At 59.5% G+C, this 12,170-nt stretch overlaps 2 protein-coding genes across 3 annotated transcripts; both read left to right on the top strand.

The window, feature by feature from the left end:
* Positions 1 to 1,189: 1,189 nt before the first annotated feature.
* LOC128973929 (aldehyde dehydrogenase family 3 member B1-like) lies at positions 1,190 to 7,904 on the top strand. The gene is made up of 10 exons (XM_054390427.1): positions 1,190 to 1,302; positions 2,405 to 2,567; positions 5,036 to 5,146; positions 5,221 to 5,341; positions 5,511 to 5,596; positions 5,729 to 5,810; positions 6,285 to 6,671; positions 6,759 to 6,925; positions 7,081 to 7,180; positions 7,711 to 7,904. The coding sequence occupies exons 1-10, from the start codon at positions 1,190 to 1,192 to the stop codon at positions 7,902 to 7,904; spliced, it is 1,524 nt and encodes a 507-aa protein (XP_054246402.1).
* Positions 7,905 to 8,149: 245 nt separating this feature from the next.
* NDUFS8 (NADH:ubiquinone oxidoreductase core subunit S8) lies at positions 8,150 to 12,170 on the top strand. Of its 2 annotated transcripts, none has more exons than XM_054390665.1 (7): positions 8,150 to 8,179; positions 9,542 to 9,589; positions 9,684 to 9,746; positions 10,328 to 10,417; positions 10,523 to 10,695; positions 11,656 to 11,784; positions 11,932 to 12,170. In XM_054390665.1, exons 2-7 carry the CDS (start codon positions 9,550 to 9,552, stop codon positions 12,061 to 12,063), a joined length of 627 nt encoding a protein of 208 aa, XP_054246640.1. In that variant the 5' UTR covers positions 8,150 to 8,179; positions 9,542 to 9,549; the 3' UTR covers positions 12,064 to 12,170. The 2 variants fall into 2 exon arrangements, with proteins under 2 accessions (XP_054246640.1, XP_054246641.1); XM_054390666.1 differs by having other exon boundaries at positions 9,519 to 9,589.

Raw genomic sequence — 12,170 nt, 5'->3', positions numbered from 1 at the left:
GCCCTGGGTGCTCCCTAAGGATCAGAGGGACAACGAGGTGTGAGCTGACCCTGGCTGATGGTGCAGAACAGGGAGGAGTGGCTTGCACCCATCAGGCTCTGCTGCCATTGAGACCTGGAGAGGCTGGGGAGAGGAGCCTCAGGGAGTTCAAGGACAAGTGGAGGGTCTTGCACCTGGGGAGGAACAATCCCCTGCAGCAGTACAGATGAAGGGGACCTGCTGGGAAGCAGCTCCACAGATGAAGACCTGAGAGTGATGTTAGACAACAATGTGCCCTCATGGTCAACAAGGCAAATGGTCTTCTGGGGGCATAAAGAGGACTGTGGCCAGCAGGTCAAGGAAGGTTCTTCTCCTCTTCTTCTCTGTCCTGGTGAGGACACAGCTGGAGTCCTGGGTCCAGTTCTGGGCTCCCAGTTCAAGAGAGACTGGGAACTACAACAGTGCAGGCTCTGAAGATGCTGAGGGGCCTGGAGCAGCTCTGTGAGCAGCAAAGGCTGAGAGCCCTGGGGCTGGTGAGCCTGCAGAAGAGCAGCCCCAGAGGGGAGCTGAGCAATGCTCAGCAAGAGCTAAAGGAGCTGTGGGAGGCAAGAGGCTGGGGCCAGACTCTGCTCAGTGGTGCCCAGGGCCAAGGGGCAGAGGGCACAAAGTGGAAGCCAGGAGGTTGCAGGTTAAGCTGAGGTTAAGTTGTTTGGTGTGAGGGTGCTGGAGGCCTGGAGCAGGCTGGCCAGAGAGGTTGTGGAGTGTCCTTGTGTGGAGAGCTTCCAACTCCCCCTGGGCATTGTGCTGCTGGGCAAGCTGCTGTGGGTGCCCTGCTGGAGCAGGGGGCTTGGACTGGCTGAGCTCCAGAGATCTCTTCCAACCCCACCACGCTGGGATTCAGGGATGCGTTTTGCATCTGATTGGCTTGGGCTGGAGCAGAGCCAGTGACGTGCAGCAGGGCAGGCCCCCAAGGAGGCAGGGCCAGCAGCAAGCCTGTGGGCTTTCTCCTCCCGGCATAAAGAGGCTGGAACAAGTGGGCTGTAACTGGCACCGAGTGGCTGCCTGCACTCCGCTAGCTCTGCAGCTCAGCAGGGTCCTGGCTAAACCCTCCGAGGTCTTCTGCTCAGGGAGAAAGTCCTCATTAGCTGGGTGAGGAACCAGCCCCTGGGGCACGGCAGTGTAAGCAGCCCCACCTCATTCCCCTGGGACCATGGAAACCTGCAGTGCCTTCCCACAGTCCTTGGGCAGTGGGGCCACGAAAGCTCCTGAGCATGAGAACAGTGCTGGTGGTGGGAAGGAGAGCATGGACAGTGATGCCATGAGGTGAGAGCCTGTGGTTGGGGCAGAAGGAAGCAGGAGGAGTCTGGATGCTCTGCCATCAGCCCAGGGCTCTGCTGTGATGCTGGAGTGGGGCATGGAGCTATGGTGACTCGGAGATAGGGTGGGATGTGAAGCAGGAGACATGGAACCGGGGTGGGACATGGAGCTGGGGTGGGACATGGAGCTGGGGTGGGACATGGAGCTGGGGGGGACATGGAACCAGGGTGGGACATGGAGCTGGGGGGACATGGAACCGGGGTGGGACATGGAGCTGGGGGGACATGGACAGGGTGGGACATGGACAGGGGGGACATGGAACCAGGGTGGGACATGGAGCTGGGGTGACATGGAACCAGGGTGGGACATGGAGCTGGGGTGACATGGAACAGGGTGGGACATGGAGCTGGGGGACATGGACAGGTGGGACATGGAGCTGGGGGACATGGAACCGGGGTGGGACATGGAGCTGGGGGGACATGGAACCAGGGTGGGACATGGAGCTGGGGTGACATGGAACCAGGGTGGGACATGGAGCTGGGGAGACATGGAACCAGGGTGGGACATGGAACCAGGGTGGGACGTGGAGCTGGGGTGACATGGAACCGGGGTGGGACATGGAGCTGGGGGGACATGGAACCAGGGTGGGACATGGAGCTGGGGGGACATGGAACCGGGGTGGGACATGGAGCTGGGGGGACATGGAACCAGGGTGGGACATGGAGCTGGGGGGACATGGAACCGGGGTGGGACATGGAGCTGGGGTGACATGGAACCGGGGTGGGACATGGAGCTGGGGTGACATGGAACCAGGGTGGGACATGGAACCAGGGTGGGACGTGGAGCTGGGGTGACATGGAACCAGGGTGGGACATGGAGCTGGGGAGACATGGAACCAGGGTGGGACATGGAACCAGGGTGGGACATGGAACCAGGGTGGGACATGGAGCTGGGGGGACATGGAACCAGGGTGGGATGGGGAGCTGGGGTGACACGGAACCGGGGTGGGACATGAAGCTAGGGTGACATGGAGCTGGGGTGGGATGTGGAGCTCCTCACTGGGAGCATTAGGAATTGGGATGGAGCTGGAGTCCCTCTAACCCCATAGCAGGAACCCCTATGCTGGGCTGGTGAGCCACCTGAGGACAACCTGGCTCTCAAGGAAGACACGGCCCATGGAGTATCGTGTGGCCCAGCTGGAGGCCCTGGGACGTTTCCTGGAGGAGAAGGAGGAGGAGATCCTGGAGGCCACCACCTTGGACATGGGCAAGGTGAGAAAGTGATGGGAACTGAGGGAACCCATGGCTGAAGGAGCCCACAGCCCCACCAACTCCTGCCCTCATGCTGCATGTTGATGTTGCTGGGTCAACAGAACTTCCTCCCCTGCTGGGTTGATTCATCCTTGTGCACGCCTCTGCCCTGGACTTACTGCCAGTAGATGTGGGTGGAGGAAGGACCTGGAGTGTTTCCCAACCCAACTTCTCCAGAGTTGTCCCCATGGGGACAGAGCAGGGCTGTGGGGAGCGTCCAGCCTCCATTAACCATTTCCAAACCCACCAGCCTCAGTTTACCTCCTTCCCCAACACTCCTCACCCCATAGATGTGCTCTCTGCCTTGGGTTTCCCACCCAGTGTTATCCTCCTGCCTTTTTGGTGCCTTCAGAGTCTGGACTCATCTCTTGGCTTTGTATTGTCCCTTTCCTCTAAGCTCCTGCCCTATGTCAGGGTCAAGGGCAGAGGCTGAGCAGACTCATCCCCTGAGGGCTCTATAAGTCCTCAAGGATCTCTAGCTCCCGAGCCTGAAAGTTCTCCCTTTGGTCCAGCTCCTTTGCCCACAGTCTCATGTGCTCGACAGGGCTCACCATCTGTTGTTCTCCATCCTTTTGGACACCATCACCATCCCCACCACGATCTGGCTTGGTGGAATTCATATAATTTGACTTATTTTTTCAAAGGCAGAGCTTGGATGGGGCCTTGAGCAAGCTGGTCAAGTAGGAGATGCTGGGATTTGCACCTGGATCTCTTAGCTTTACTGGGCTAAAGCCTTCAGAATTCTCACTGCAGTTGTTCCTCCATTGCCTTGTTTTGTTTGGGTGTGAAAACACCTGATAGAAAAAGGGGTTGTGACTTGGGATGCTCCACAGAAATTGAATGGTAAGGACTGGAAGGGACCTCTGGAGATCATCCAGTTCAACCTCCCTGCTAAAGCAGGGCACCCGCAGCAGCTTGCTCAAGAGCACAGTGGCCGGGGGAGTTGGAAGCTCTCCACACAAGGACACTCCACACCTGTCTGGGCAGCCTGCTCCAGGTCTCCAGCACCCTCACACCCAAAAACTTTCTCCTCATCTTCAGATGCAACCTCCTGGCTTCCGCTTTGTTACTCTCTGCCCCTTGTCCTGTCCCTGGGCACCAGTGACAAGAGTCTGGCCCCAGCCTCTTGCCCCCCACAGCTCCTTTAGCTCTTGCTGAACATTGAGCAGCTCCCCTCTGGGGCTGCTGTTCTGCAGGCTCCAAAGCCCTACAGCTCTCAGCCCCACAGCTCTCAGCCTTTCCTCCTCAGAGATGCTCCAGGCCACTCAGCACCTTTGTAGCTCCAGACCAAACAGGATTCAACATCCAGACCAGTCCTTTGTTCCCCAAAATGCCACTACACCTTCACAGCCCCCAAATACTTCATTTTCCTGCATATCAGCTGAGCTGAACTCAGGCAGTTTTTTGCTGACAGAAATAGCCTGGCAACATCATAAAAGGAAGAAAAGTTTGCCAAGCAGGGACAAAAGTTGATGAAGTACAGAGATGTGTCATGTGAAGTCATCTGTGTCCCCAGCCACTCTTTGAATTCCAATACCCTGAGATCCTGCTCTGCAAGAATAACCTGAAGACAGCAAGCTGGAGGGTGTGCCCACATGACCAAGGCCACAAGCATCCTGGCTTGGATCAGCAAGAGTGGGGCCAGTAGGGATATCAGGGATTGTCCCTCTGGCCTGGGAGCTGCTGAGGCCACAGATGTAGTCCTGGGGTCAGTTTTGGGCCTCTCACTCCAAGGACATTGAGGGGTTGGAGCAGGTCCAAGGAAGGACAAAAAAAGCTGGGGAAGGGTCTGGAGAACAGGGCTGGTGAGGAACAGCTGAGGGAGCTGGGGGTGTTGAGGCTGGAGAAAAGGAGGCTGAGGGGAGACCTTCTGGCTCTCTGCAGCTCCCTGAAATGAAGCTGGAGCCAGGTGAGGGTTGGTTTGTTCTGCTAAGGAACAAGTGACAGGACAAGAGGGCACGTTTGGGTGGGACATGAGGAGAAATGTCCTCACCCAAAAGAACTGCCAAAGCCTGGCCCAGGCTGCCCAGGGCAGTGGTGGAATCCTCATCACAGGATGTTAGGGGTTGGAAGGGACCTCCATAGATCAAGTCCAACCCTCCTGCCAGAGCAGGACCACACAACCATAGAATCTAGTGCAGGTCACACAGGAATGCATCCAGACAGGTCTTGTTTTGTCTCCAGAGAGGGAGACTCCACAACCTCTCTGGGGAGCCTGTCCAACCCCCACGGGGTTTTGAAGCCATGGAGATGTGGTGCTGAGGGCCATGGTTTAGTGGTGCCCTGGCAGTGCTGGGTTAAGGGTTGGACTCCATGATCTTCAAGCTCTTTTCCAACCAAAACCATTCTGTGATTCTAACCATGGCGAGGTGGCCATGGGGCTGTGCCTGCAGTGGTGGCCATCAGGACCTCTTGTGTCCCCTCTGCAGCCACGCTTTGAAACGCAGCTCTCCGAGATCTTCGTTTGCAGGAGTGAGCTCAACCACACTCTCAACAACCTGAGCACCTGGATGAAGGATGAGCACGTGGAGAAAAACTGGGTATGGGGCACCGACTGGGTGGGAACACAGAAGCTGGGCTGGGGATGTCCCTCACACTGTCTCGGTGTCCCCAGGCGATGCAGCTGGACTCAGCCTTCATCCGCAAGGACCCCTATGGGGTGGTGCTCATCATTGGGCCCTGGAACTACCCCATCAACCTCCTCCTGGTGCCCCTCATTGGGGCCATCGCTGCTGGTGAGGCTGGGCTGGGGCCCTGACATAGGTGGGGGTACCAAAACCTCGCTATGGGGAGTGTCCTGTCCTCCCTGGGGTGGGAATGTGGTGGTGGTGGTGGAGCTGTGCTGAACACAGGTCTGTTCCCCATGAGTGAGGTCCTCACCAGGAGGGAGCCTCTGTCCTGCAGGGAACTGTGTAATTGTGAAACCCTCTGAAGTCAGCAAGAACGTGGAGAGGTTAATGGCTGAGACACTGCCAAAGTACCTGGACAAGGTAAAAAGAACCTTCTGCCGTGGGCAACCTCCCTCTGCAGGGATATTTCTCACTGTGTCCCCCAGACCTGCTTGGCCAAGGCATGTCCACCCACCTGCTCTCTCTACTCCTGCATTCCTCACCATGTTACAGGACTGCTTTGCTGTGGTGGCTGCTGGTGTGGAGGGGACGACCAGACTGCTGGAGAACAGATTTGACTACATCTTCTACACTGGTAGGTCCCATAGGGACACTCTAGTCCCATCCCTAGGGCATGGGGCTGCCCCAGCAAGCCCAGTATGGATCTGCTGGGAGGTCTGAACCACACTGGGCTCACATTGCTCCTCAGGGAGCCCCTCAGCTGGTGAGGGTTGGTCTCTTCTTGAAGGGGTCAAGCAACAGGATGAGGAAATGGCCTGGAATTACCCCAGGGGAGGTTTAGGTTGGACATGAGGAACAGTTTCTTGCCCTTGAGAGTTGTCATAGGCCTGGCCCAGGCTGCTCAGGGCAGTGGTGGAGTCCCCATCCCTGGAGGGGAGCTGAGCTGTGGTGCTGAGGGCCATGGGTTGGTGGTGCCCTGGCAGTGCTGGGTTATTCTTTGACTTGATGCCAGAAGGCAGTCCTGGCTCCTCGAGAGAGCCACGTTCCACAGCTGTGCCACAGCCAGCGAGCTCTTCCCTCACGCTGCTGCTGTTTTGCTGCTCCCCAGGCAGCCCCTCGGTGGGCAGGGTGGTGATGACTGCTGCTGCCAAGCACCTGACACCAGTGACGCTGGAGCTGGGGGGCAAGAACCCCTGCTACGTGTCCGACAGCTGCCACGTGCAGAACACCGCTCGGCGCCTGGCCTGGGGCCGCTTCTTCAACGCCGGCCAGACCTGCATCGCGCCTGACTACGTCCTCTGCAGCTTGGAGATGCAGGAGAAGCTGATGCCAGCCCTCCGGGAGGCCATCGCCGAGTTTTACGGCCCCAACCCTCAGGAGTCCTCCAGCTTTGCCCGGATCATTGGGGACAGACACTTCCAGCGGGTGAGGGCCCTGCTGAGCAGCGGCCGCGTGGCCATCGGGGGACAGACGGACGCGGGGACGCGCTACATCGGTGAGGACACGGCCTGCAAGGTGGAAGGGCATGCTCAGGGGCAGGGGTCCTAGGCACTCTAGGCTTGGCTCTTCCCTCTCTTGGCAGCCCCCACAGTGCTGGTGGATGTGCAGCAGGATGACCCCGTGATGAAGCAGGAGATCTTTGGGCCCGTCCTGCCCATCCTCACAGTGAAGAGCATGGACGATGCCATCGCCTTCATCAATGCCCGGGAGCGGCCCTTGGCCATCTATGTCTTCTCCTCCTGCAAGCAGGTATGGGGCTGGGCTAGCAGCAGCAACTCCTTCAGCTCGGGTCACATCCTGCTGAGGCCTCATATCCCCAGCCATGAATGCCCTGGTGTGCCTCAGGCAACAGGCAGGCAAAGGCTGCCCAATTGGTGCTCAGCACCCTCCTGCCCTCCCCTCAGGTGGTGAACCAGGTGCTGGAGAGGACAAGCAGCGGTGGGTTCTGCGGCAATGACACCCTGATGCACTTCACGTTGACCTCGCTGCCCTTTGGTGGAATTGGTAGGTCCAAACCCTCCAGAGCAGGGAGCTGTGGGACCTCATCCTCCAGCACCCAGAGCTGAGCAAGCATGGCGAAACCCAGCCCAGAGTCCCCATGCTCTGCCACCACTTGGGACCTTCCTGTCCTGGGGCTGCATTCCTAGCACTGGTCCTGAACCTCTGTACAGTGTCTCATGTGTCCCCTACCCCACTATCCTCTGCCCCATCATCTAATGGCATCCCTCCCCCAGTGTCTCCAGTCTTATCTTCCCCAGTCTGTCTCCTGGGGCTATGCCCCAGTGTCCCCTGCCCCAGCATCTCGTGGGCCCCAGATCCCAGTATCCGACCCTTGAGACGCTTGTCCCTGTGGTCCTTGTCCCTGTACTCTCAGTATTTCCTGACTGGTGCCCCGCTGCCAACCCTCCCATCACGGGAGACGAGCCGTGGCTCAGCGCTCGGAGCCCGTTGCTTCCTGCCCTTGAAGTCCCGCTCCCTGCCATGATTCCTTCCCCCCGCCCCCCAAGGTTCCGCTCACACACAGTACTTCGCAGGGCAGAGCGGCCTGGGCAACTATCACGGCCGCTTCACCTTCGACACTTTCTCGCACCCCCGGGCCACACTGCTGCGTGGAAACGGCCGGGAAGCCTTCAACACACTCCGCTACCCGCCCTACGAACCGCGACGCCTCCCGCTGCTCCGCTCCGCCACCCAGACCAGGCGCCACCAAACCTGCGCCATCCTCTGACCCCCGCCCGCACAATAAACACCCACTTCCCTTTCGGCCGCACGCCTGTCCAATCGCGGATGTTTCCCCGCCCACCCGTCCCGGGGCGACCCAATGGGAAGCTAACTGTCACCTTCCTATCAGCCAATGGCGACCTTTTCCTCGCTCTTCTTTTCCGAGCGAGCCAATGGGGAACGAGTCTAGCAGGGTCCGTGGCTGCGCCGTGACGCCAAAGCTGCGCCGCTGCCCTTTGGCGCATGCGCAGTGCGGTCAGGACGGCCGGGTCCTTGGGGGAGGTGAGTGGGGGAGACCTAGCGGTATCGGGCCCCTTGGGAAGGGGCTGCAGGGTGGGGAATGGCACCGAACGGGCTCGTGGTGGCCCATAGTGCTTTATGGTGGCTCACAGTGCTTTATGGTGGCCCCTTGATCCAGCTTGGGGCAGAGCGGGAGGTCCGGACGCTTGGCTCCTCCTGTCTCTGGACACGCATACGGAGTCCCCGAAGCCTTTTTGGGGTCAAGGTGTGGGGGACGGCGCGGTCCGATCCTGAGGGGTGCTGGAGAGTGGGGAGAGGGGAGATTTGGGGCAAGGTTTTTGAGTGGTATGAGGTGAGGGAGGCTCTTCGAGGTCCCTCAGGCAGGGCTTGGGGGCGGGCAGGACCCCTGGGTCCATTTGGTGGTGTTGGACACCCTTGGGGGGACACACTTGGGTTATTCTGGGGAGATGGGGGAGGCACACAAGGTGATTATAGCACTTGTAGGGGACATCTTGGTTCCATGTGGGAGTTGGGAGGCATGGAACGATGCCTGGGTCAGTTGGCAGGGGAATGGGGCAGGACGGGACAGGACGTTTGGGGTCCCTTTAAGGGGTGTAGGGGGCCAGGACACCTGGGTCACTTGGAGGGGACAACACATTTGTCCCTTGTGGGGAATGAGGGAGGTGAAGCAAGATGCCTGGGTACGTTTTAGGGTGGGGGTGGTGGATATCTGGACCACTTGGTGGGGGGCAGGAGGGAAGCAGGATGACTGGGTTCCTTGTGTGAGGTGGTGACACCTGGGTCCATTTTTGGGGGGGGGGGCGAGCTGTATATTTGGGTCCTTTTGAGGAAGAGACACAGTTGAGTCCCTTGTTGGGGGACACAGTTGGATTCTCTGTTGAGGTCGTGGGGGGAACAGGACAGTTGGGTCCCTTGTGGGGTGGGACACAGGACCCATGGGTCTGTTCTGGGAAGGGAGTTGGACATTTGGGTCCCTTGGGGATGGACAGGGTTGGGTCCCCTGTTACAGGGTGGGGAGCAGGACGCCTGGATCCCTAGTGGAAGGTGGTGGGCCAAGAGCCCTGGGTCCGTTTCGGGGTGAGGGGAGGATAGGACATCTTGGTCCCTTGTAGGTGGGGGGGCAAACAGGATACTGAGTCCATTTTTTGGGGTGTGGTGGGGGTGGTTGGGCATCTGGGTCCCTTGAAGGGGAACGAGGCACATCTGCGTCCGTTGCAGGAAGAGGGCTCATAGGGGCACCATGTCTCTTCTGGTAGCGGGCTGGGGGTCAGGACTCCTGGGTGAGTGCCCTCTGGGGAGTGGGCGATGTGCTCTGGACTGCCCCCAGTGACTTGCTGAGTGGGCACCTGTGTGCCCTCAGGCTGTGCCCCTCTGTCCCAGCAGGACCGGAGATGGCGGCGCTGCGCTTGCTGTACCAGGCTGCCCGCAGAGGTGAGGCCGTGCCGGGCACCCCTTTGCCCCTCTCTCCTCCTCCCCAACCCCTCTGACCCTCCTCTCTCTTTCTCTTTCCTCCCTATCTACCAAGGCCCACCAGCTCCCCTGGGATACCTGCGCCCTCTCAGCACCAGCACCCCCAGGGACACTTACAGTGAGTTGGGGCATGGGATGGGCACAGCTGGGATAGGCACAGCTTCCCCCTCTTCGCAGGGTAGACACAGCTGGGGTTGGCACATCTTTCTTCTCCCTGTGGAGTGGGCACAGCTGAAGTGGCCACAGCTGCTCTCTCCTTATGGGTTGGGCACAGCTTCCTCCTCTCTGAGTATAGGCACAACTGGAGTAGACACAAGTGGAGTGGGCACAACTTCATCCCTTCCATGGGGTGGATACAGCTCCCATCTGCTTGGGATGGGCACAGCTGGGGTGGGTACAACTCCTATCTGTTTGGGATGGGCACAGCTGGGGTGGGTACAACTCCTATCTGTTTAGGATGGGCACAGCTGGAGTGGGTACAACTCCTATCTGTTTAGGATGGGCACAGCTGGGGTGGGCACAACTCCCATCTGCTTGGGATGGGCATAACTGGGGTGGGCACAGCTTCCCCTCCTCCACAGGGCAGTCAGAATTTCCTGCTGTCTGTGGGGGGAGGGATACAACTTCCCTTTTCCCCATGGCGTGGGCGCAGCTGGCACAGGCACAGCTGGCACGGGCACAGCTCCCCCCTCCCCACAGAGTACGTCAACGTGCAGGAGCCAGCCATGGACATGCGCTCCATCACCGACCGGGCTGCCCAGACCCTGCTGTGGACCGAGCTCATCCGAGGTGACTCCTGGGACAAACCGCTCCCCTCCTCCCCACAGCCCATCCATGGGGTGCCCACCTCCCACCCTACCTGTCCCATAATTCATCTCTGCTTTGTCTTCCCAGGCTTGGCCATGACCCTGAGCTACCTTTTCCGGGAGCCAGCCACCATCAACTACCCCTTTGAGAAGGGGCCCCTGAGCCCAAGGTTCCGCGGGGAGCATGCCCTGCGCCGCTACCCCTCAGGAGAGGAGAGGTGCATCGCCTGCAAGCTCTGTGAGGCCATCTGCCCAGCACAGGTCAGCTCCAGGGCCTCCAGCATGGGCTGCAGCAGGACATCAAGCCACCCTCAGTCACTTTGTAGATGACACTAAGTTGGGTAGGAGTGTTGATCTGCTGGAGGGTCTGGCCAGGCAGGATCCATGGGATGAGGCTCAACCAGGCTCGAAGTGCTGGGTCCTGTACCCGGGTCACAACAACCCCAGGAAGGCTTCCAGGCTGGGGGCAGAGTGGAAACTGCCTGGTGGAAAAGGCAGGGGGTTGGTGACAGCAGATGGAGAGCCAGGGTGTGCCCACATGGCCAAGAAGGCCACCAGCATCCTGGCCTGGATCAGCAAGAGTGTGGCCAGCAGGAGCAGGGCAGGGATTGTCCTCCTGGGCTGGGCACTGCTGAGGTCACACCTGGAATCCTGGGGTCAGTTTTGGGCCTCTCACTCCAAGAAGGACACTGAGGAGCTGGAGCAGGTCCAGAGCAGGGCAGCAAAGGTGGGGAAGGGTCTGGAGAACAGGAATGGCGAGGAGCAGCTGAGGGAGCTGGGGGTGTTGAGCCTGGAGAAAAGGAGGCTGAGGGGAGACCTTCTGGCTCTCTGCAACTCCCTGCAAGGAGGCTGGAGCCAGGTGGGGGTTGGGCTCTGCTGCCAAGGAAGAAGTGACAGGACAAGGGGAAAGGGCCTTATGTTGCCCCATGGGAGGTTTGGGTTGGACATGAGGAACAATTTGTTGCCCTTGAGGATTGTCAGGGCCTGGTCCAGGCTGCCCAGGGCAGTGGTGGAGTCCCCACCCTGCTGTGATTTCCACACCATGGAGATTTGGTGCCTGTTTAGTGGCAACCTGGCAAGTGCTGGGCTAAGGGCTGGGCTCTGTGACCTTCAAGCTCTTTTCCAACCAAAAACCATTCAGTGATTCACCCCCAACCCCTCCTGCTGGCTCTGGAGGGTGCCCTTGTCCCTGTGTGAGCTCTGATGGTGTCCTTGTGCCAGGCCATCACCATCGAGGCCGAGCCCCGCGCCGACGGCAGCCGCCGCACCACGCGCTACGACATCGACATGACCAAGTGCATCTACTGCGGGTTCTGCCAGGAGGCCTGCCCTGTGGATGCCATCGTGGAGGTCAGCTGGGGGGACACACAGAGCTGTGGGGCAGTGAGACACCATCCCCCCACACCCCTTACCCCACTCCCTCCTCCCCAGGCCCTGCTCGAGGCTGGGGGTGGGGTCCAACGATCCTGGAGACCAAAATCTTTTCTGTCTCGGTAGGGTCCCAACTTCGAGTTCTCCACAGAGACCCACGAGGAGCTTCTCTACAACAAGGAGAAGCTGCTCAACAATGGGGACAAGTGGGAGGCTGAGATTGCTGCCAACATCCAGGCTGATTATCTCTACCGGTGACGGCCACATCTCCTCCCCCCTCCCCAAAATAAAGGGTCTGGGGGGGTTGGTGGTGGTTCTACCACCTCCTCCCCTCAGCTGCACTATGGGCACCGGTGGCTTCTGAA

The sequence above is a fragment of the Indicator indicator genome, chromosome 21 (genome assembly GCF_027791375.1).
Source record: "Indicator indicator isolate 239-I01 chromosome 21, UM_Iind_1.1, whole genome shotgun sequence".
Classification (NCBI taxonomy): Eukaryota; Metazoa; Chordata; class Aves; order Piciformes; family Indicatoridae; genus Indicator; species Indicator indicator.
Note: the sequence above shows the minus strand (reverse complement) of the source record. Positions and strands in the feature narration are given on the sequence as shown.